This window comes from Phyllobates terribilis, unplaced genomic scaffold (assembly GCF_046119375.1).
Source record: "Phyllobates terribilis strain yellow unplaced genomic scaffold, ASM4611937v1 Scaffold_2__4_contigs__length_985480577, whole genome shotgun sequence".
In the NCBI taxonomy this organism is placed as follows: Eukaryota; Metazoa; Chordata; class Amphibia; order Anura; family Dendrobatidae; genus Phyllobates; species Phyllobates terribilis.
The window spans coordinates 170,114,769-170,140,661 of record NW_027362762.1 but is presented as its reverse complement, the minus strand read 5'-3'; the positions used below and the strand labels follow the sequence as shown (position 1 = coordinate 170,140,661).

At 43.3% G+C, this 25,893-nt stretch overlaps 1 protein-coding gene across 1 annotated transcript in view; it reads right to left on the bottom strand.

The window, feature by feature from the left end:
- Nucleotides 1-24,985, bottom strand: part of LOC141250827 (uridylate-specific endoribonuclease D-like) — a 31,167-nt gene extending 6,182 nt beyond the window's left edge. Inside the window, exons 1-4 of the mRNA XM_073670110.1 lie at nt 24,882-24,985; nt 22,918-23,080; nt 15,470-15,672; nt 14,213-14,326 (exon numbers count right to left, since the gene is read on the bottom strand). Of these exons, the coding sequence (XP_073526211.1) occupies nt 14,213-14,326; nt 15,470-15,672; nt 22,918-23,080; nt 24,882-24,951 (550 nt within the window). The 5' untranslated portion in view covers nt 24,952-24,985. The remainder of the gene's footprint in view (nt 1-14,212; nt 14,327-15,469; nt 15,673-22,917; nt 23,081-24,881) is intronic.
- Nucleotides 24,986-25,893: the final 908 nt, after the last annotated feature.

The window sequence follows — 25,893 nt, the reverse complement described above, 5'->3', positions numbered from 1 at the left end:
GCCCGCTCACCTGGAAGCACTTGCCTGTTGCCTGCCTGTTACCTGCCGTGCCTGCCAGCCCGCTCACCTGGAAGCACTTGCCTGTTGCCTGCCTGTTACCTGCCGTGCCTGCCAGTCCGCTCGCCTGGGAGCACTTGCCTGTTGCCTGCCTGTTACCTGCCGTGCCTGCCAGCCCGCTCACCTGGGAACACTTGCCTGTGACCTGCCTGTTACCTGCTTGTTACCTGCCGTGACCACCCGGAGGCTCCTGCCGTCACTTGCCGTGACCACCTGCCAGCCCACCTAGAGACTCCTGCCGTCACTTGCCGTGTCTACCTGATAGCCTACCTGGAGGCTTCTGCTCGCCAGCCTGCCTGCTATGCCTACCTGCTATTCCGGTCAGTCCCTGCCATCTGTACCGTGGGAGTTACCTGCTCACTTACAAGGTCGTCCCCAGAGTAGCACCTGGTCCCTCGGCTCGGTCCCTCCCTGGTCACAGAGTCGTTAGCCGCCGTACGACCAGGGTCGGTCTGGGTTGATACTTAGTTACGCCCCTCTGGGTCCCTCCTTGCACCGTAGCATAGAGGTTCCACCTCCCGGATCCGTAACAACAACAAGGATAGTTATAAGTTATTTCACCTCCATCACTAATAAATATATCCATGACCCCTGTTCTTTTTCCACTCAAGTAATGCCAAACGACCAAACATATTTCCAAGGTTGCTACTATCACCTTTTCCAAACATGATAGCATAATGTGCCCTTGATAGCCTGCCACATGTGAAAGTTGTTTTACACAGCAGCGGTGTCCCGTGCGGGATCAGTACTCTTTAAAGCCATAACATGAAGGAACATTCATGTCCTATAGCTCACAGGGACATTCTACGCTACCTGCAGAGAGTTTCTTTAATGCTCTATATGATAGAAAGGGGCATAACTACAGAGGGTGGAGACTACCAGTAACAATAGGCCCGCATCTCTTAAAGGGAATCAGTCAGCAGGTTTTCATACCTCATCTGAGAACAGCATGATGTAGGCAAAGAGTCCCTGAATCCAACAATATATCACTTTGATTACTGGGTGCAGCAATTCTGACATCAGAGTTTTTAGATTTAACAATGCAGCAGAGCTGAGAATGCTAACCCCGCCCACACCAGGCTATCTATGTACAAAGTCAGTTGACAGTGAGTTGCTTATCACAGGAGGGGTCGGAGTTGGACTAGCATGCACGCGCTGTTGTAGCAGCTGTAGTCCACCAATCACCAGGTGATAAAACCTTCACAATAACTGAACAACAGCACAAAGCCGGACATGTGGCACATTCTTGAAAACTGTGTTTTAACCCCTACCTCATGCTGTTCTCAGATTACACAGCAAAAACCTGCTGAAAGATTCCATTTAAGGGCCCAAAAGCCTCTTTGCTGCATAGAAAGACCCTAGTGTTATAAGTTACAAGTGACAAATGGTGCTAGGGACCCAATCCATGTTTATACACTGCTCAACATTGAAATTGCAACCCCAAGATAGAAAATTGTGAAATTATGAAAATCACAAGATTTATAGACATGTTAATGATGCGCAAATGATAAAAAAGTGAAACAAAATCTTTAAGTTCCTTGATCCATTCAATATGAGCATCACATATAGAAATACTCGCACTTACACACCTTGGCTGCTATCAATGAGGTTATTAATGGTTGTCTGAGGAATGTTCTGGTGCACTGAATTAACTTGAGCATGCAAATTATCAAGATCCACTGTTGGCAGCTCCTTTTGCAATTATTGACCAATGACATTCCAGATATGCTCTATGGGAGGCAAGTCTAGAGACGCTGCAGGCTATGGTAGCACATATAGGCCAAGCAGGCTGCACATAGTAACACAAACAACATCCAGCCTGGCATTTTCATGTTAAAAACTGCTCCTGGGACACTTTCACATTCCTTCATTAAGGCCTCTTCATGGCATTGCCCACAGGGTCTCCAGACCAATGTTTGCCTATTATTACATCCAATACAAGAGCAGGACTCATTGCTAAAGAAGATAGACCTCAAATCCAGCATCCATTGCTGTTTAGCTCTGCACCATTATAGCCTTTAGTGATGTGAGGTCAAAGTCAACATCTGAAGGTGGACGTCTGGCTCATAGCCCAATGTTGTGCAAACACCTTCTATTGGTTTGTGTATACATTGTGTGATGCCTTAGGCTTGGTATGTGATGAATAAATTCACTTGCAGTAAAGAATCGATCACTAATAGTGATGAGCGAATGTGCTCGCCACTGTTTGGTACTCGCCCGAGCATCACTGTGCTTGACAAGCTCTGCGAGTATTTCCGGGTTGCTCGCGCGGGAACTCGGGTCCCCTCCCTGCATGTTTGGCACTCTTTAGAGAGATTGGCTGGCCGCACAGCATCATCAGGTCTGCTGCTGCGTCAGGGAGAGATTTGCTTGTTTATAGATAGTATAGGTATTCCACAAAATATATATATGTCCAACTGAACTAACAGTCCTTCTGAGGACTAATCCAGCTGCATATATTCAGTGGTGATAGCAGGAGTTAGGCAGGGAGGCATGGTATGTGGCAGACTGCAGTGCATGATACAGCACAAGAGGGTCCATTGAACCTCCTGTTAGTATAGGTATTCCACAACATTATATATATATATATATATATATATATATATACGTATATGTATATCCATATGAACTAACAGTCCTTTTGAGGACTAATCCAGCTGCATATAATCAGTGCTAGGTAGTTAGGCAGGCAGGCAGTGTATGTGGCAGACTGCAGTGTATGATACAGCACAAGAGGGTCCATTGAACATCCTATTTGCTGCTGCTGTAATAATTACAGATATTTGTAGACATAGCCCCAGATATCAGGGGCCAGGGCACTTTTTTTATCTTAATCCTGGTTATTTGCTTAAAAAGCAATCCAGAGTACACCATTTTTCTGCTCCATTTGCTTGTTAGCACTGCAGAATAAAGCCAGATCTGTTCCATATTTCAGCGATAAAAATCCAGAAATTTTAACTGAACGTGGAAAATGTTGGCCTCCTTTTCCATTTTGTTGCAGTGTGGCGGTCAAGCTATTTACACTAGGTGTCTGTGAAGAATAGTATTAGTAAATTACAGGCCTGCTAATTAAAACCGTGGTTCTCTGTCAGACATATCACCTAGAAGACTGTTCCAAAATCAGCCATTTCTTCCATTTCCATTCTGTTGCATTGTGTCGGTCAAGCTATTCACACTGGGTGTCTGTGATGAATAGTATTAGTAAATTACAGGCCTGCTATTTAAAACTGTGGTTCTCTGTCAGACATATCACCTATGGAAAATGCAAAAGGTAAAAGTTGGTGATAAGAAGCGCTAAGGCATATAAAATTCAGCAATTACTACCTTTAATAAAGTCCTTGTAAAAACACAATGCGTTTCGACGGCATGCAAGCCGTCTTAATCAGGTGATCACCTGATGAAAAAGGCTTGCATGCCGTCGAAACACGTTGTGTTTTTACAAGGACTTTATTAAAGGTAGTAATTGCTGAATTTTATATGCCTTACCTTTTTACCTTTTGCATTTTCCACATTTCACCCCTTTGGGGTTACTGGTGAGCTGCTTTGGCTTACTTTTTAATTTTAGTTCATGGACTGTTTGCCCCTCATTTTGACATCCTAGCGCTGCTTACTACCAGCTTCAACATCTTTTTTCTTTAGACATATCACCTATAACAGTGTTCCAAAATCAGCCATTTCTTCCATTTTCATTTTGTTGCAGTGTGTCAGTCAAGCTATTCACACTAGGTGTCTGTGAAGAATAGTATTAGTAAATTACAGGCCTGCTATTTAAAACTGTGGTTCTCTTCAGACATATCACCTATACGAGTGTTCCAAAATCAGACATTTGTTCCATTTCCATTCTGTTGCAGTGTGTCGGTCAAGCTATTCACACTAGGTCTCTGTGTAGAATAGTATTAGTAAATTACAGGCCTGCTATTTAAAATCGTGGTTCTCTGTCAGACGTATCTGTAACGCCAGCTGAGAGTGCAACACAGAGAGTAACGCCAGATGTGAGTACAACACAGAGGGGAAAGGGGAAGGGAGCCCAGACACTAGGGAAAGGGGGAGTGGTGACCTCCTAATTTGGGATAGCGTCACCCTGTCTCCCCTAAAAGTCCCTATAGAGCCTCTGCAGCTGTTGCCTATCACGTGCCTCACCCTGCTATCCCTGGCGTAAGGCTACAATTAGGGGTGGAAGGAGATGAGCACTAGTCAATCTCCGCTAGCAACTAAAGACAATAGGTAAAGACAAAACAAGGGAATAACTGCTTAGCTTTAGATGAACTCCAACAGTGCCCACAGCCTCAAGACTCCAGAGAGGACGTGGTGCTGCTACAGCCAAGATCCAGGAAAGAATGAATATAACCGGTGACGCCCACCTGGAGAGACCAGATATATATTCACCCAGGCCAAAGGGAGGTAGTTTCTGGGTCCAAAAGACAGCCTCCTATCTAGGCAGCTGTCCGCATTGCCAAATGTGGAGATCTCCTGCAAACCACTGCAGGACGACTGTCTGTCACCTCTGACACACCCGTGACAGTATCACATATAATTGCGTTCCAAAATCAGCCATTTCTCGTGAACTTGGAAAATATTGTTATTTCCCTGTGGCAAGGGACGGGGAAGTGGACGTGATGGTGATGGTGCATGCAGAGGCCGAGGACGTGGCTGTGGGCAAGCTGAAATTGTGCCACAACAAACACCCACATCTTGTCGCTCGACCTTCCTGTCCCAATTACTAGGGGATCACAGTACACCACTATTGAATCCAGAGCAGTGTCAAAAGGTTGTTGATTGGATAGTAGATAATGCTTCCAGTCACTTTGCCACTACCACCACCCTGTCTTCCACACGGTCAAGTCTCAGTAGCCATGAGTCTGGACCGCAAATTCCTCACCCTGATCCTCCTTCCTCCCACCATGCCGAGTGCCCGGAGACAACTTATCCCACACTTGGACACTCAGAAGAGCTGTTCACTTTTCCATTTGTAGATTTGGGCCTCTCGTGTAGCAATGCCCAAATATTGGAGCAGCCACGGTCACACGAATGCGATGGTGGGAAAGTGCAATTACTGTCGCAAGAGGTGGATGATGATGATGAGACACAATTGGCAGAAAGTCAGGAGGAGGACCAGGGTGTGGAAGTGGAAGACGAGGTGGTGGATGATATAGTAACTGACCCAACCTGGCAGGGTGACATACAAAGCGAGGACAGCAGCACACAGGGGGAGGAAAGCGTAGCAACATAACAGGCAAGAAGAAGCAGTGTGATGGCCACAGACAAGAGGCGAGAAAGCGTTCCTCGTAATACCAACACGATGGAAGTTGCCAGTACAACTGTAGGTCTTCCCAAGTCTGGCTAATTTTTAAAGACTCTGCAGATAACCCCAAAAAGGCTATTTGCACCACCTGCCAGGCCAGCATCAGCAGGGGTAGCAAAACTAGCAGCCTGACCACCACCAGCATGATCAGGCACATGGCAGCAAAGCACCCGACTAAGTGGGTCGAACCCCAGGGTCCAGCAACAGTGCCTGCGGGTGACACCCCTGCTTCTTCCGCTGTTGTGCGTGCATGACAATCCCCTGTCCATGGCGCATGACAAGATGCTTCCCGCCCTGCACCTGTTGTTGCACACTCTCAAGTAGCTTGTCCCGGCGCAGCGTTCAATTGTCCCTACCCCAGTTCTTGGAGCGAAAACACAAATATGCAGCCAATGCCCCACAGGCCACACTACTGAATTCACACATTTCGCAAATGCTTGCGCTCGAAATGTTGCCTTTTAGGCTCATGGAGACAGAAGCTTTCCGCAACCTGATGGCGGTGGCCATCCCTCGGTACTCGGAACCTGGTGGCGGCTCTGAGGCAAGCTCACACACATACCATGCCTGGCCCATGTGCTTAACCTCATGGTTCAGCTGTTTCTCAAAACCTACCCGGATCTGCCAGATCTGCTTGTCAAAGTACGCCGCCTGTGTACCCATTTTAGAAAGTCAGCTACAGCTTCCGCCAACCTTGCCGTGCTTCAGCAGCGTTTGCAGCTTCCAGCTAACTGACAGAGCTGTGATGTCCCCATGTATTGGAACTCTACAATGCAGATGTTGGGAAGGATTTGTGAGCGGAAGAGGGCAGTTGTTGACTACCAGCATCAACAAGGCAATCGGTATTCAGTTCAGACTCCACACATAAGACCTCAGGAGTGGACATGGATGTCAGACATATGTACCACCCTCCAAAACTTTGAGGACTTCATCAAGATGGTAAGCTGCGATGACGCCATAATTAGCGTCACCATCCCGCTTCTCTGTCTTCTGAAACGCTCTCTTCTCACAATTAAAGAGGATGCATTGCAGGCGGAGCACGATAAGATGGAGCAAAGAACCATACGGGGTGATTCCACACAGCCCAGCCACATCTCATCCCAACGTGGATTGGGCGACAATGAGGAAGAGGAAAAACAGGAGCTAGTTTCCTGCGCTATAGACGGTACTACCTAGACAAATGTCATACCGTCTGTTCAGCGTGGATGGCCTGAGGACAGGGAGGAAGAAGAAGAGGAGGAGGAGAAGAGCATGGTCAGTCGTCCTCTTGGTGAGGGCACGGAAGTTTTGCCTCTTTACAGTCTGGCACACATGGCTGAGTTTATGTTACGCTGTCTTTCCCGTGACCCTCGCGTTGTCCAAATTTTGGGTGACAGTCATTACTGGTTGGTGACACTTCTAGACCCAAGCTACAAGAGAACTTTCTGTCTCTTATTACTGCGCAGGACAAGCCTAATAAAATGGTGCAGTACGAGAAGGCCCTTGTTGCGTAATTATTTAAAAAATTTCCATCTGAAAACACTGGCTGCAGAAGTCACAGTTCACTGGACAACCAAGGAGTACAGGCAAGAGAGACACAAATGCAATCCAGCAGAGGCAGGGGAACACTGTCAAAGTTCCAGGACCGTTTTCCCATATTTCAAAGACATACTGATAGGTAATTTCGATTGTGAGCCCCTAATGGGGACAGTGCCCATAATCCATGTAAAGAGCTGTGAAATTAATAGCATGAGTAAAATAAATAAATAGGTTAGAATCAGTGAATAAAACCAGAGGCAATTTCACAGCAAAAACTAGATGTATCGCATATGAACACACAAAGGTTCCAGGATGGCAAAACCGCATATAGATTCCAGTATGAATCAGCTGAATTTTGACTTTCATTTTGGCTGACACTGCGTAAAATAACTAAAAGATAAAGAAAAGTTTTTAAGTAATTACTCCACTTTTTGTATAAATTTCACCTATATTATCATCCAAAAGTAGAGGTTTCCCTTCAACTAAGTCATGCTGTGCACCCGCTATCAGAAATCACCAAAGGGGTTGTTTAGGCATCTGATATTGATAACTTAGCTATTCAGCTCCAATAAATCTCTACATCTGGCTGCCACCAGAGCTAATATTAGTAGGATCAGTGGGAGTGCTGGGTGTCAGAACCCCCCAATCTAATATTGATTATCTATCCTGATGATAGGTCATCAATTTTAGATGCTTGGACAGCCCTGTTAAAGGAAATGTTAAACAGCAGAATATAACTCCAAGTAAATCAAACTTCTGTGAAATCAAACTGTCCACTTAGGAAGCAACACTGATTGACAATCAATTTCACATGCTGTTGTGCAAATGGAATAGACAATAGATGGAAATTATTGGCAATTATCAAGACACTCTCAATAAAGGAGTGGTTCTGCAGGTGGGAACCACAGACCACATCTCAGTACCAATGCTTTCTGGCTGATGTTTTGGTCACTTTTGAATGTTGGTTGTGCTTTCACACTCGTGGTAGCATGAGATGGACTCTACAACCCACACAAGTTGCTCAGGTAGTGCAGCTCATCCAGAATGGCACATCAATGCAACCTGTGGCAAGAAGGTTTGCTGTGTCTGTCAGCGTAGTGTCCAGAGGCTGGAGGAGCTACTGTACCAGGAGACAGGCCAGTACACCAGGAGACGTGGAGGGGGCCGTAAGAGTGCAACAACCCAGCAGCAGGACCGCTAGATTCGCCTTTGTGCAAGGAGGAACAGGAGGAGCACTGCCAGAGCCCTGCAAAATGACCTCCAGCAGGCCACAAATGTGCATGTGTCTGCACAAGCGGTTAGAAACCGACTCAATGAGGGTGGTATGAGGGCCCGACGTCCACAGATGGGGGTTGTGCTCACAGCCCAACACCGTGCAGGACGCTTGGCATTTGCCACAGAACACCAGGATTGGCAAAGTCGCCACTGGCGCCCTGTGCTCTTCATAGATGAAAGCAGGTTCACACTGAGCACATGTGACAGATGTGACAGAGTCTGGAGACGCCGTGGAGAGCGATCTGCAGCCTGCAACATCCTTTAGCATGACCGGTTTGGCAGTGGGTTAGTAAATGTATGGGTGGCATTTCTTTGGAGGGCCGCACAGCCCTCCATGTGCTCACCAGAGGTAGCCTGACTGCCATTAGGTACCGAGATGAGATCCTCAGACTCCTTGTGAGAGCATATGCTGGTGCGGTTGGCCCTGGGTTCCTCCTAATGCAGGACAATGGCAGACCTCATGTGGCTGGAGTGTGTCAGCAGTTCCTGCAAGATGAAGGCATTGAAGCTATGGACTGGCCCGCCCGTTCCCCAGACCTGAATCCGATTGAGCACATCTGGGACATCATGTCTCGCTCCATCTACCAACATCATGTTGCACCACAGACTGTCCAGGAGTTGGCGGATGCTTTAGTCCAGGTCTGGGAGGAGATCCCACAGGAGACTATCCGCAACCTCATCAGGAGCATGCCCAGGTGTTGTAGGGAGGTCATACAGGCACGTGGAGGCCACACACAATACTGAGCCTCATTTTGACTTATTTTAAGGACATTACATCAAAGTTGGATCAGCCTGTAGTGTGTTTTTCCAATTTAATTTTGGGGGTGACTCCAAATCCAGGCCTCCATTGGTTAATAAATTTGCTTTCCATTGATGATTTTTGTGTGATTTTGTTGTCAGCACATTCAACTTTGTACAGAACAAAGTATTCAATGAGAATATTTCATTCATGCAGATCTAGGATGTGTTATTTGAGTGTTCCCTTTATTTTTTTGAGCAGTGTATATAAATTTATTGATCAAAAAAATATTTTCCATGCATTATTTATTTTAGAAAATCATCCAAAAATCTTACAAATTTTCACTCTGACCATTAAATTAATTCTAGATTGATATTTTCTATTCAATAGAGATTACTGTTCATCTGTTATGTCATTCTAACATGCAGAATTACAATAAGAGGTAAACCCTATAGAAAAAAAATATGCAGGTTATACATTCCCTTTAAACAGTCACTATTTCTAGGACAAGGCATGTCTATGACAAGTGTACCATGCCATTTTGTATGGCGTTTAAAATACAAATTACAGTCCCAACACCAAGCAGCAAGGTCATGTAGCCAAATGTCTTCAGCTGGGCAATCCACGGTACACGTCTGGCCCTTTTGCTTTTGCTGTCCCTGTCCAGCCCACAGTCACAGACAGTTAAAGGGATGACAATTAAATCCTGTCGTGGTTTTAGGATACAGCATAGATACATATACAGTACAGACCAAAAGTTTGGATACACCTTCTCATTTAAAGATTTTTCTGTATTTTCATGACTTTAAAAATGGTACATTCACACTGAAGGCATCAAAACTATGAATTAACACATGTGGAATTATATAGTTAACAAAAAAGTGTGAAACAACTGAAAATATGTCTTATATTCTACGTTCTTCAAAGTAGCCACCTTTTGCTTTGATGACTGCTTTGCACACTCTTGGCATTCTCTTGATGAGCTTCAACAGGTAGTCACCGGAAATGGTTTTCCAACAATCTTGAAGGAGTTCCCAGAGATGCTTAGCACTTGTTGGCCCTTTTGCCTTCACTCTGCGGTCCAGCTCACCTCAAACCATCTTGATTGGGTTCTGGTCTGGTGACTGTGGAGGCCAGATAATCTGGCATAGCACCCCATCATTCTCCTTCTTGGTCAAACAGCCCTTACACAGCCTGGAGGTGTGTTTGGGGTCATTGTCCTGTTGAAAAATAAATGATGGTCCAACTAAACGCAAACCGGATGGAATAGCATGCCGCTGCAAGATGCTGTGGTAACCATGCTGGTTCAGTATGCCTTCAATTTTAAATAAATCCCCAACAGTGTCACCAGCAAAGCACCCCCACACCATCACACCTCCTCCTCCATGCTTCACGGTAGGAACCAGGCATGTAAAGTCCATCCGTTCACCTTTTCCTCATCACACAAAGACATGGTGGTTGGAACCAAAGATCTCAAATTTGGACTCATCATCATCAGACCAAAGCACAGATTTCCACTGGTCTAATGTTCTTTCCTTTGGTTCTTTAGCCCAAACAAGTCTCTTCTGCTTGTAACCTGTGCTTAGCAGTTGTTTCCTAGCAGCTATTTTACCATGAAGGCCTGCTGCACAAAGTCTCCTCTTAACAGTTGTTGTAGAGATGTGTCTGTTGCTAGAACTCTGTGTGGCATTGACCTGGTCTCTAATCTGAGCTGCTGTTAACCTGCGATTTCTGAGGCTGGTGACTCGGATAAACATATCCTCAGAAGGAGAGGTGACTCTCGGTCTTCCTTTCCTGGGGCGGTCCTCATGTGAGCCAGTTTCTTTGTAGCGCTTGATGGTTTTTGCAACTGTACTTGAGGACACTTTCAAAGTTTTCCCAATTTTTCAGACTGACTGACCTTCATTTCTTAAGGTAATGATGGCCACTTGTTTTTCTTTACTTAGCCGCTTTTTTCTTGCCATAATACAAATTCTAACAGTCTATTCAGTAGGACTATCAGCTGTGTATCCACCAGACTTCTGCACAACACAACTGATGGTCCCAACCCCATTTATAAGGCAAGAAATCCCACTTATTAAACCTGACAGGGCACACCTGTGAAGTGAAAACCATTTCCGGTGACTACCTCTTGAAGCTCATCAAGAGAATGCCAAGAGGGTGCAAAGCAGTCATCAAAGCAAAAGGTGGCTACTTTGAAGAACCTAGAATATAAGACATATTTTCAGTTGTTTCACACTTTTTTGTTAAGTATATAATTCCACGTGTGTTAATTCATAGTTTTGATGCCTTCAGTGTAAATGTACAATTTTCAAAGTCATGAAAATACAGAAAAATCTTTAAATGAGAAGGTGTGTCCAAACTTTTGGTCTGTACTGTAGATGCAGGTGAAATGCGCACACTACATTTCACGTTACGTACGCCAACTGCATGCGCTGCTCACTGTGTGCACACCTGTCTGCTTGCGCTTGTTCTGGGGTGATGGCTGCTAAAAGTTTAATGAGCAGCACAATTAAAGAATTCATGGCCGCCCTGCCTGAACAGCATACTATGCTAAACAACCATTTTAAACATGTTGAGTGGCCCAGATATCGTTTCACCTCGGCCCAAAGTGTAAATCTAGAACACAATGAGGCTCATTCTATTCCATAATTACTTTAGAACTGGTGAAAAGCTATCTTTGCTTCATGTGACATGTGGATTCATGCATGTGGAATGAAAATAAAACTTTTGTCACATGTGCATGAGGCCCAGGTATCTTTTATTAGAAGGTGAAAAATGCACTTCAATTACAGTACATAATCAAAACATGTAAATTCACCCTTACAGGGGTTGTGCAATATTGAAGAAGCCCTTTAAACTGTCCACAGACTGCTGCAGTAAAGGGATTGTCCAGGCTTTTGACAAAAGTGTGCAGTCACTCTATGTGACTGTAGACTGGCAGACTTCTGAATTGTGACAGATTGCAGTACACACACTGTCATGACTCCCCGGTACAGTATTGCTGGTGCGAGCACGCAGTCATGTGACTACGTGTGTTTGTGATTTGCATACTTGCGGTCATGTGATGATTAGCCTCATTCGGCTTCTCTCAATTCTCAACTATTAAGAGAAGTTCAAGAACCTTTTTAAAAAAGTATACTTATGCACCGGCACTCTTCTGTCGCTCTGAGCCCTGTGCCCCCCGCCGTTTCTGTTAGATAAACAATGTCATGTGATAGCTTCAGCCAATCAGCAGGCCGCTGAGCTCAGTGACTGACACTATTATGTACATGCCTTGGTAGGTTATATTTTCTTGTGCACCATGTCGGGCTTTGCAAGTAGGCCACCGTGCTCCCATGTGTTGTATTTCCTAGGCATATATAAGGCCTCCCAAGACACACACCTGAATCTTGGCATCGCTAATAACTCTTTTAGTTGTCTGTGCCCAGTTCCAGTCCACAGCCATCAGGAAATCTCCTCTCTGTGTTTTCTTGCCCAAGAGTTACTTGTCTGTGGTTTCTAGTAACCTTGCTACCTACTAGTGGAGGACTTCACCTACTTGTCTGTGGTTTCCAGCAAACACGGGGAGAACACATAAACTTCTTGCAGATGTTGTCCTTGGCAGGATTTGAACCCAGGACTCCAGCGCTACAAAGCAACAGTGCTAACTACTGAGCCACCATGCTGCCCTGAAGTCTTCTAGGACCTCTTGTACGTGATCGCCAGCAGTTTTCAGGACGTCTTCCTGGCTGTGTGTGGCTTCCATGATATTAGATTTTCTTGTTGCTCCGGAGTGTTGTCTGCTACCTGTCTTTGGTCTCCTGGACTTGTCCTGCCTGTCAGCGGTTTCCAGCATCCCATCTACTTGCCTGGGCTCTCCTGGATGTCTCCCGCCTGCCAGCAGTTTCCAGCATCCCGCTTACTTGCTTGTGGTCTCCTGGATGTTTCCAACCTGCCAACAGTTTCCAGCATACTACCTGCTTGCCTGCGGTCTCCTGGACGTTTCCTGCATGCCTGCGGATTCCAACATTCCCCTCCTTGTCTGTGGTCTGCTGGATGTTTCTTGATTGCCTGCAGCTTCCAGCATCCCGCCTGCTTGTCTGTGGCTACCAGGACTTTATTAAAACTTTTAGTTTGCCTCTACATGTTCGCATGTGACTCTACTGACTCTGCTTTCTGTTTTCCACGTGCTGCACCCGCCTGCTGCACTGACGTGTGTGGCCCATGTGCCCATCTGGGCCTTGAGCTTAGACGATCCACCTCAACATGTGAGCCCGCTTTATGTAACAGATTGTAGCGATGAAATTCATACTGAGAAGAATTCGGGCTTGTTAAGATGAGCATATGATTGTTCCTTGTGTTGTCCAAGCCTTGCACAGACCTCAAATAGGCTCAGTATAATGTCACGGGTGTGTCAGAAGTGACAGACAGTCGCCCTCCAGTGGGTTGCAGGAGATCTCTATGTTTGGCATTGCAGACGCCTTCTTAGAGGATGTCTTTAGGACCCTGCAGCTACCTTCCTCTGGCTAATTAACACCGTGGTCTGGGTGTATAAATACCTGCTGTGTTCCACAGGGAGGTGCAGGCGATATTTATTACTCCTTGTGAAGGCTTTAGCAAGAGCAGTGCTGCTTTCTCTCTGGTGCTTGAGGACGTGTGCCCATTTGTCTGGAGTCGTCTAAAGCTAAGCAATTTCCCCCTGTTTGTCCTCCCTTATTGTCTTTAGTGTTCAGTGGGGATCGACTAGTGCTCATCTCCTCCCTTCCCTAGCCTTAGCCAAACTCCATGGAAAGACAGGGCGAGGAACGCGTGTGGCGATTGGTAAAGAGCCAATATAGGGACATTAGGGGAGACAGGGTAATATTCTATCATCCAGGAGGTCTCCACTTTTCCCTTTCCCTAGAGTCTGGGCTTCCTTTCCCTCTTCCCTTTATGTTGCACTAAGTCTTGCCTACACCTTGCGTGACATATAGCCCCTGTGCCAGTGCATATGACCGATTTTCCCCACTGACTGGTCTGCATGGAACAAAATCACAATATACAATATTCTAGTCTCCTTTATGCAATATAAAGGCAGTTCCGACACTTGGTCACAATGGGGACAAGCACATGAACTGGCACGTGAAGCCAGACACATCCGCCATTCTTAGATGCAATTTTTCAATACGGCCATCTGAAACCGACCTTACGTTCATCCTATTGATTCAGCCCTCCGTGTCCCCTTGAGAGAATTAATTGCCCACCCATGACCTACGGTGTCCCACCATAGCTCCCAATATGCAGGATTTTCATGAGGGAATTCTTACCTGTTTATTATTACCATATCATATGTCTCTTCTTACCATGAAAAATGTGTTCAAATCCAGATGAGTCCAGTGGTCCTTTGGTGCGAGTGTATAATCCAAACCACATCTCCTTGAAGTCAGCCTTAAAGCTTTCAGTAGACGTGTAATAACCTGTATTTGAGGACAGATGTCAGACACGCAATAGACAATGCTCTCTAGACTATTCTAGCTGCAATGACAGGGATACGGCTTGTGATGTAATTTTGGTTACTTGACACTAGTGGGCGCTTACTGTATATTTACACAGGTTACAATGAGTTCTATATCACCTGTATACAGTGAGCTCCTCCTAGTGGTGGCTCCAGGTAACTAGAATTTTATCAACTACTGCTCTAAAAGTCTTTTTGGAACTCTGTATCAAAGCAACAGAGCTTTGTTTCTTATACTGTAAATGTATATTATGAAATAAATAAGCACAGAAATTTGGAGCAAAAAAATGAAATGGCGCTCATAGCAGTACTAATTTGTTAACCACTTCCTGATGTGTGACCAACATGTACATCAAACATCAGGTGTGGGTGTATAGAGTGGACTCTCGAGCTTTGCCGGCTCCATACAGGGCAGGTGCCAGCTGCGATAAGAGCTAGCTCTGATCCCTACTGCTTATCCATTTAAATGCCATTGTCAATCACAGTAAGTGGCACTATCACATGACAAGACCATCCCAGTGTCCATCACTCCACCCCCAAGGTCCAAGAGTGTTGATGGGTTACCATGCCCTTCTGAAGGCCCCCATTATACACATCCTTGTACTCTCATGAAGCCTAGCCATGGGCTGAGCTTCATAGGAAGCTCTCATTTCTACATTATAGTAAAATAGTGTAGTATTGAAGAATCAAAGTGATCAAATGATTGCAGATTCAAGTCCCCTAAGCAAACTAAAAACAATAAAGTAAAAATTAATAGAAAAATATTTGTAAAAATATTAAACAATACAAAAAAATATAAAAAATTTAATCATTCAAAAATAAAAATCAACATATTTTATTATTGCTGAGTCAGTAAAAGTCCAACCTATGAAAATCTAAGATTAGTTAACTCATAAAGAAAATGCCGTAAAGAGAAAAAAAACATCAGGTCATGCAGTTTTGTGCATCCATGAAGAGTAAAAGTGCCAGATTATAGGTTTATAGCTTTTATATCAGGCTCAATAATTTATTATAACCACTGATTCACTTACGACTTTTTGTTATAATAAGATGTGTGTCTTTATTCTTTTACATGTATTATGGGTGCATGATTTTATATATTTACCTTGGGAAATGAAGAAGCTGGACAGTCTGCTGAACACCGTGGTCTTGAAGATCTCATCTACAAAAGCATTTTGCTCTGTGCTCTTAGCACTGTTCACTATCTCTGCCGTCCCTGTGGTCCTTATATAATTGTCAAGCAGAGCGATGAAGCGAGAAAAGGTTGGACGGGCAAACAATGAGCCTTCATTCACGTAGCTGAAAAGCCTGCAAAAATAATGAGTGAATAAGGAGGCAAATTGAGTTTCTGGTCTTGCCTTTTATCCTAAGTCATGTGACAAGGCTCGTTAAAGGGTCAATATTGACTTTTAGGATTGCCACTTCCAATAGGTGGCACTAGAGTTCTAGTTCTCTTCCTCTCTGAAGAGACAATTTGCATATTTCCCAGAGGAGCATGGCTGCTCGAAAAGTCTCCTCACCTTGACGTGATAAGCATGTTGCTCTCCGCAAGGAGAAACGTTACTTCTTAGATACCAGTCTGACTCCTCTCACCCAGCCAAACCAGAATCACACTTTGCACTGATGAGGGGCAGTACCCTGAAACACAGTGTCTGCAAATTGAGTTTCTGGTCTTGCCTTTTATCCTAAGTCATGTGACAAGGCTCGTTAAAGGGTCAATATTGACTTTTAGGATTGCCACTTCCAATAGGTGGCACTAGAGTTCTAGTTCTCTTCCTCTCTGAAGAGACAATTTGCATATTTCCCAGAGGAGCATGGCTGCTCGAAAAGTCTCCTCACCTTGACGTGATAAGCATGTTGCTCTCCGCAAGGAGAAACGTTACTTCTTAGATACCAGTCTGACTCCTCTCACCCAGCCAAACCAGAATCACACTTTGCACTGATGAGGGGCAGTACCCCGAAACACAGTGTCTGCAAATTGAGTTTCTGGTCTTGGCTTTTATCTTAAGTCATGTGACAGGGCTCGTTAAAGGGTCAATAATGAGTTTTAGGATTGCTACTTCCAATATGTGGCACTAGAATTCTAGTCCTCTTCCTCTCTGAAGAGACAATTTGAATTAGGAGGCAATAATGTCCATACTAGCAGTGTTTTTTAAAGTGATTTTTTGGTGGAACTTAGATTAGCATATTATAAGAATATATAACTTTTACGGAGATTGGAACAGAATATATTAAAATCTAAAAGAAAAAAATATTTTAAAAAATACACATTGGAGCTGACTGCGTTAAAGGTGTTGTCCAGGGGATACAGTTATTATAAAAGGGGCTCAGACTAATTAAAAAAAAATAATAAAAAACCCTACTCACTCTGAAGCTCACCAGGGCCCCATTGGTCTCTACCTTCTGATCCCTTCTTGACACACTGGAAAAGCCAGCGGATACCCAGCCTGAGCCTCTTTAAACTCCTTATAACCATAAAAGGCTACATTGTGAAGTATCTACACATAGTTCATGAGGTGTGTGGCTGCTAAATTGTATTATTAAAATAGGTTTAAAAAAATTTAAATGTGGCCTTTCTTTAAAAGATTTAAAAATAAATAAGTAACACCCTCGGGCCCTTATGAAAAGCAAGGACCTGGAATAGGCCGCTGTATTCTAAAAAACTAAATTCAGGACACGTACTCTGTGAGGTAGGCTGTTGTGTTTACATTTGTGGATTTATATACAGTTTGCCTGTCTCACAAGCTAGAAAGCACACTTTCTCTGACACACAAGCCTTGGTTTCAAGATTTTTCTTTAGTGGAAACATTAGAACAAAGGGGTATTAAACTTCCCTCCTTGTTTGCATCATTTGAAGAATAAAAATAATGCACTTATTAAGGTGCTGTTACTGCAGTATATCACAGATCAATCAATTCACAGTATAAGGCTATGTGCCCACGATGCAGAAATGAAGCAGAAAATTTCTGCAGCATTTCTGCATCTCCCTGGCAGAAAAAACGCATGCAGATTGTGCATGCGTTTTTCCTGCAGAATACATGCGGATTCACATGCGTTTCCGCACGGAGATTGACAAGCGCTTTCCAGGCGATAGCATCACTTGGAAAGTGCTTGACAACTAGGTCACACTGTATAAATCCATGAAAACAGTGTGAACCGTAAAAATAAAAAAATAAAGCTATACTCACCCCCGAGGCCCCGGCGTGTGCTGCAGCGCTCCTTCCTGTCTGGTTCCCGGCTGCCGGCATATCGCGAGACAGAGCGGTGAAGGGCCTGCGGTCACATGACTGTGACGTCACTGAAGGTCCTTCAGCGATGCCGGCATGCAGAGAGAAGCCTTCGGAAAGGTGAGTATAAACTTTATTTATTCTTTTATTCTTTTTTTTACAGGTACAATGGTACCCAGGTCTGGATGAGAGTCTCCTCTCCTCCAGAACTGGGTACCATCCGCACATAGAGACGCATAGAATTCGCTTGTAGAAATGTACAGATGCGGATTCTATGCGTCTCAATGCAAGTCAATGGCGGCCATTCCGCTGCGCTTCCGCAAAATTAAATGACATGCTGCGGATTTTTGTACGCAGCATAAACGCTGCGGAAAAATCCGCAGCATGTGCATAGAACATGCGGAATCCCCTTGGGGACCATGGGGTGCGGATTACCTAGCGTTTCACAAGCGTTTACGCTGCGGAAATTCCGCAGCATAAACGCTTGAAAAACGCTACGTGGGCACACAGCCTATGAGTGACTATGCAGGTGCAGAAACTCCCTATCACTTGAATCTTTGGATTATTATTCACAGACTAAGACTACCACTCCCATTATGAATGTGATTCAGCACTGCAGTAGTACACCATAAACAGATTAGGCTGTTTTCTATCTCTATGTGGAATAAGCTGTGCGCTCTGAACTCCTATCACTGTGAAATCCTAAAATTACACTGCTTGGCTGGCCACCATCTTTTATAGCCATCTGATGGTATCCCCTGACTGGCTGTGCTAGACCACATGATGTAATATCTGCAAGGCATTATGGGGAAGTGTGTGCGGCTGAGCCTTACATTATTAGCCATCTCTTTGAGTCTTCAGCATTGTGTGTGTTATGGCACCGGGCATTTTTTTCTGTGAGTTTTGTGAATCGAATCACAAGGTGAATCCACAGTGGATCGATCCACTCATCTCTACTGATTACCATACAAAGACGTCAACTTGACACAGGAACATGTGATTGCTGCCACCAACATTTACTGTTGTGAGTTGTGACCAATGACATTTCTATCAGATCTACAAGAAATGTCATAAACATATGGTAGATGCCAGTATCACTAATGAGACTAGGATCTATCTTGCGAAAAAGGTCCAATCACATAGTGGAGAGGTGATCGGAATTCCCATACCTCTGGTATATGGTGGTCCCACTAATCTCGAGAAGGTTACCTACCACACATTCTATGGAAGTTCCAAAAATGTATGCGATGGAAATAAAGTATCAGTAGAGATTGATGGGGATTGAGCAGTTGGGGATTACATTAGTATTTTCTAAGAAGGATGAATATTGTGTATGTGCCTTTAATGTTATGTTCTATGTCACTATGACTCAGCACTCATCACACCAGTTAAGCTAATGAATAGTTAATTCTTCACACCAGATCAAGTTGCTAGGGAATACTTTGGTGGGTGGAGCTAGTTACACCAAAAAGTTACACTAAGTACAGTTTCAGACAGATCAGATCCAGATAGAGATGAAGTAACATCACAAAGAGAAGTACCACAGCAACCAGCCATCATGTGAGGGAATCCATTCCCCTGTTCCTTCCAGGTTGTATTGGGAATGGCTAACTTGAGAACCAACCATGAGGGAGCAAGACGTCTGCCAATCGGGGTGATTGATTGCCTAGTCCTCAAGAGTACACATTAGTCTACGGCTAACTGCAGGTATGCCCATGATGCAGGAGCTACATTTGGCCATTGGTGATTACTCAGGGAAGACCGTGGGGATAATGTCATTCTGCATTTGCGCTTCATGAAATATGATGGTTAGTGAGGATGGGACAGTGAGGCCTAACATGGATAGAGGCTCTGCAAGGAACCTCGATAACGGCAGTACTGGACACCAGACATTGGACATCTGGGGGGACTTGCTTGTAAGCTACTCATTGGTTTTCCCATTGCTCTGCCTCAGTTTACCAAATGCTGCCTGTGATAATAGAACTGTTTCCCATCTGCACATGGTGTCCTACTGTACCATCTATGGCTGTTACCATCAAGGCTGTGTAAAGTAAAAGTTTTCCTGTTCATCATTAACAAGCCTCTGTGACTCTCTCTCATCTCATCTCCTATTCCTTCTCCCTACTAACATCACTTCCCACATCTCACAGCCCAGAGGGAACAGTACAGCTGCGTTTAACCCCCACACACCCACAGCCGTGTGTCATTTAAATGTGACCTCCGCAGCCCCAGGTGTCGGGCACGGCCTCCACTGACATTGCGACCAGGGGACCGCAGAGAGGATCCGACCCATGCCTGACGTACTGGGGGGTTTAGGCCCTGCACTCCGATGCCTGTTACAGCAGGCAATCAGTAAGAAGAATGATGATTTATTTATTTTTTAGAAGCTATTCTGAGCCATTTTAAAAATTATTTTTCTTCGCTAGATAATAACTTGACAGTCATCAGGAGAAGATCTGTATGGAGGAGTGGGCCAAAATCCCTGCTGCAGTGTGTGCAAACTTGGTCAAGAACTACTGGAAACGTCTGACCTCTTTTATTGCAAACAAAGGTTTCTGCACCAAATATTAAGTTTAGGTTTTTCTATTGTATTAAATACTTATTTCATGTAATAAAATACAAATTAATTATGTATAAATCATACAATGTGATTTTCTGGTTTTTCTTTAAGATTCTGTCTGTGACAGGTGAAGTGTACCTACGATAAAAATTACAGACCTCTCCATTCTTTGTAGGTGGGAAAACTTGTAATATCGGCAGTGTATCAAATACTTTTTCCCCCCATTGTATCATTGATGCAACCTGTGCAGATACACAGGGGCCCAAGAGGTAAGCGGGCCCATTTCCAATTCCAAATCAAGTGGAATTTTGCATTTTGGTGAATAATTGGACTGCAAAAGGCAGTTCTGCACAAGTAATGAGTTGTTGTCCAGTAGTGGACAACCCAATAAAGCAGTATTGTATCAGAAAGAGATAACAATGCACACAACTGACCACTAGATGGCTACAGAACAGCAAAGTAAAAAACACTGAGTCTGAAATCTGCAGACGTACAGGAGTTCATGTGTACTCATTTATTTTACATTCCTAAGGGTATGTGTCCACGATGCGTACCAGCCTGCGGTCCCGACGCTCTGGATTAGCCGCCGGTGGCTTACACTCTTTATGCAAACGAGCGGTGCCATTTTTTCGTTTTCACCTACGGACTTTCCTCATAGAGGTAAGGTCTATGGGGGAAGTCCGCATGCGCACCCGCAAGAGAAATTGACATGCTGCGGTCTGGAAAGACACGCCGCATGTCAGTTTTCGCAGGTGATCCGCAGGTGCCCAGATACGCATAGTGGACATGGAATTTCTACAAATCTCATCCACTATGCTGTAACATCTGGCCACAGCGGGTTTGACGCTGCATAATACACAGCATCAAACCCGCCGCGGCTTCGGATTGTGTGCACATACCCTTAGAGTGCAGTGTAACTTTGTGATGTACTGTATAACCCATTGTGAAGGACATATATCATCAATAAGGAAACGTATAATAGCAGCAGAGTTACATTTAGCTGACAAAAGGGTGAAACGGGATATACAAGTATTGTAAGCACAAAGGGGAGATGTATAGAGAGACGTGGGGGGAGACAGGGATTTGAAACTCTAACTTAACGTCCACTCAAAGACAAGAACCTTTATATGAGCCAATCTGGATCATCCTGAATATATGAGCCTACGGTCAGGCCTATAAAAAGCTGGGTGAAACAAAAGAAGACGCTCACATGTGGGGGCTGCAGATGCTGCTTGTGATCCATAATTCATCTTCTCCTGTAACCCCGGGAAACAGAAGGACAATAAATATTTCTGTCATTTATCCCTTTTTTATTTTATAACTGCTTTGCATCTTTGTGTGTCATTTTATTTTTATCTTTTTAGATCTTTTGTTGTGTATTTTTATATTAAAGCTTAATATGCAAATTGACTCTTCAGAGAAAAAGAGGACTTGTACTCTATAGCGCCACCTATTGGAAGTAGCAATCCTACAAGTCACAATCAACCCTTTAACGAGGCATGCAATATGGCTTAGGATAAAAGCCAAATCAGAATCTCAATTTGCAGACACAGTGTTTTGGGCTGTTAGCCCTCACCAGTGCAAAGTATGAGATCTGATTTGGCTAGATGAGAGGCTCTGGACTGAGGTCTAAGGGGTAGCGTTTCTCCTTATGGAGATTGACACACCAACTCTGGCACATCAAGGTAAGGAGGCTTATTCGCCATGCAATGCTCCTCTGGGAAATGTAATATGCAAATTGCCTCTTCATAGAAAAAGAGGACTTTTACTCTATAGCGCCACCTATCTTTAATAAGTTTGACTCCTGTATGCTCTAAAGCAGGGTTCCCCAACTCCAGTCCTCAAGGCCCACCAACAGGTCATGTTTTCAGGATTTCCTTAGTATTGCACAGGTGATGTAATTATTGCCTGTGCTGATGATGGAATTATCACCTGTGCAATACTAAGGAAAACCTGAAAACATGACCTGTTGGTGGGCCTTGAGGACTGGAGTTGGGGAACCCTGCTCTAAAGAACCTATAGCCTTTAAGAGAGTGTGTGTCCTTTTGATTGACAGTAACATAGATTTCGGGGTCTCTTCACCCCGTGTGTTTGATAAGTGGTGGCAGCATGTGATGAATGTGTCGGGGTGTGATTTATGCTCACTTTATAGTCTAAAACAGAGATTGAGAGCTGGATTGAGTGAGAGGAGATAAATTAACCCTTGCAGGCACACCTCACGTGGCATGCTGAGAAGTGTATTTGCGACACACATGTAATATCATTTCTATCTGTTTTTATTCCTTTCTATATTTCTGCTTAATAAAGATGCTAAAAACCAGTGCTGATTGTGTCCAACTTAGGCTACATACACACGTTCAGTATTTGGTCAGTATTTTACATCAGTATTTGTAAGCCAAAACCAGGAGTGGGTGAGAAATACAGAAGTAGTGACGTGTTTCTATGATACTTTTCCTCTGATTGTTCCACTCCTGATTTTGGATTACAAATACTGATGTAAAAACCTCACCAAATACTGAATATGTGCATGTGGCCTTATAAAGGACAAAGCTCTTTACAAAACCCAGCTCTGCTCTAGTTTTCTCACAATGACTGGAATTGGCTATTACTGATTTTTGGGGGCTCGACCACTGCGACCTCCCACAATCCCACCTGACATAATTTACTCATGAATTGGACAATTCTTTGATGTTTTGAAATGTGAATATTTTACTTATTTTAGATATGTAAACTAACTCCAAAACAATGACAGCACCATCAGCTTACTTTTGGCTGGCAAAGTCTATTCCAGAGCTGGTCTGGGAGCTGGATGCCTTATACTGGAGGTTAAGGGTTACATCACCGCTGGCAGCCTTGTTGACATCTGCGGCATACAACTGTTCAGCCAGACTGGCAATTTGCTCATTGGTGGCAGCAAATACCTCTTGTCCTGGTTTTTAGAAAGAAAAAAAAAGCCATGGTTATGTCATGTTTCATATATGGCGGTGTTTTTCTACATGAGGCTTTATAAAGCGGTGTTATTTGTCCATATTGCTCCTCCCGTAAATTAATCTCATCTGCAACAATTTTAGCTGATCCTAACTAAAGTTAAATGGGCTACACAAGACTTTGTTACTTTCTTCCAGAAACAGTGCCACACCTGTCCACAGGCTGTAAATGGTATTGTCTTATCCTGAACAATCTTTTTTACCCTAATTCTAAATTTATCCTACATTTAAATAAATCTAAAAGTAAAAATAAGGTTTTACTAAAGGATTTCTTACACTGAGAACTGCTTTAGCATCAGTAAAATACTGATGTAAAATACTGACCAAATACTGAATGTGTGAACATGGCCTTAGGGCTTATTCTGACGTCAGTGATTTTTCTTATATGTAAAAAAGGTCCGAGTATTATCAGGATTTTTGATCAGAGTGTCATCAGTCTTTGGTCTGTTTGTCAGATTTTACCATCACAGTTTGGTTAAGTTTCTCAATTTCTGTCTGTGAAAAATACACCGTACAGTCTGCAAAAATACATGGACATGTGAACAGCTCCATAGAGTTCTATCTGTAAAAACCTCTGATAGAACTTGTACATGATTGCGCCCGTAGGCCAGTTCAGACAAGTGTATGCAGTTATTCATTTTTTATCCAGAAAAAATGGACAATTTTTCTTCTGTATTGTCATTTATATGTCTATATTTAACATCTGTATGACACTCAAATGGCATTCGTTTTATACTTCAACAATTTAAAATATAATAATCGCCCAAAAGGAGCTTTCTATCTTAATAATTAGAATGGATCAGGGTGGTTTCATTATTGCGCCCACTGAGTTTAATGGGAAAGTCGGATCTAAAAAAGTATCAAGAGTAGCATATTCTGCAATGCTTTGCAAATGGACCATTGATCTATCTGTAAAAACGTTCATGTGAACTACGACATTGGCTTTCGCTGGTCAATGTGCTGTTCGTATGCTAGCCATTTTGAGCACAGACATTACAAGTATGTAAAATACATACTGTAAGTATGAACAAGTCCTAAATCCCAGTTAGTTTAGCCCCCAGATGATTGCATACACAATTCTATCCAACTCTGATATGTGAGGAAGTAAACAAGATTATATCAATTCACTTACAGCAAAGAGAGGCTTTGAAAACAATAAGGATTTGAAAATCAGAGTAAGGGCTTGTTCACACGCTGAGTTTTTGCCTTATTTTTCAAGGCTAAAATTGCTATACTTTACAGTATCTGCAAAGTGAGTGAGGTTTCTCAAATCTCATGCATATGCTGCTTATTTTTTCCTTGCGGATTTTTACCATCAAAGCGTTTTTTCCCATCTATAGCATGGCAATTCTTTCAGCGTTTTACCCATGCAAATGAATGAGAAAAAAACACAAGTAAAAATGAATCAAAAACACGCTGCATTTTTCCTGCCAATACTATGGTTTTTGGTGCATAAAAATCTGTTACAAATACTCAGTGTGCAGATACCCTAGGTTATAAATTTGCATAAAATATATAATTAAACTTTGCTTACAAAATAAAAATAATGAAAAAAGTTATATAATATAAAATAAGTGATTAAAAAGAAGGTAAAGTTTAGTATAATATAGCATACAAATGCAGATTATATAGCTATTATATAGTATTAACGTTTAAGATTCTAATTTTCTTTTACTTCATTTTGGAAGAAATTAATGATAATGATTTATCCTACTGGATTAAGAATAAATAAAATCTTTTTACTTGGTTCTGGCAGGCTAGCTCCATAGATCACACATGGTAGAAGAAACAGGAGAATCAATGTGTCCCGCATGGTGAAGTACGGTATATCCAACCTAGATTCTGCAAACCTCACGGTAGCTACAATCGTTTATATAGAAGTGTGTTATCAGTAACTCCTCAGGGTCAGCACATACACAGGGCAACCTTGTATGTCTCATGGCCATATCTACAAACTTGGTGAACTTTACATTTCTCATCACAATGATTGTATTACTTGTATAATATTTAGTAGTTATGAGTTATAATACTATTTTATATATATATATATATATATATATATATATACAGTGGTGGCCAAAAGTATTGGCACCCCTGCAATTCTGTCAGATAATACTCTGTTTCTTCCTGAAAATGATTGCAATCACAAATTCTTTGGTATAATTATCTTCATTTAATTTGCTTGCAAGGAAAAAACACAAAAGAGAATGAAGCAAAAATCAAATCATTGATCATTTCACACAAAACTCCAAAAATGAGCCAGACAAAAGTATTGGCACCCTCAGCCTAATACTTGGTTGCACAACCTTTAGCCAAAATAACTGCGAACAACCGCTTCCGGTAACCATCAATGAGTTTCTTACAATGCTCTGCTGGAATTGTAGACCATTCTTCTTTGGCAAACTGCTCCAGGTCCCTGATATTTGAAGGGTGTCTTCTCCAAACTGCCATTTTGAGATCTCTCCACAGGTGTTCTATGGGATTCAGGTCTGGACTCATTGCTGGCCACCTTTGAAGTCTCCAGTGCTTTCTCTCAAACCATTTTATAGTGCTTTTGGAAGTGTGTTTTGGGTCATTGTCCTGCTGGAAGACCCATGACCTCTGAGGGAGACCCAGCTTTCTCACACTGGGCCCTACATTATGCTGCAAAATTTGTTGGTAGTCTTCAGACTTCATAATGCCATGCACATGGTCAAGCAGTCCAGTGCCAGAGGCAGCAAAGCAACCCCAAAACATCAGGGAACCTCCGCCATGT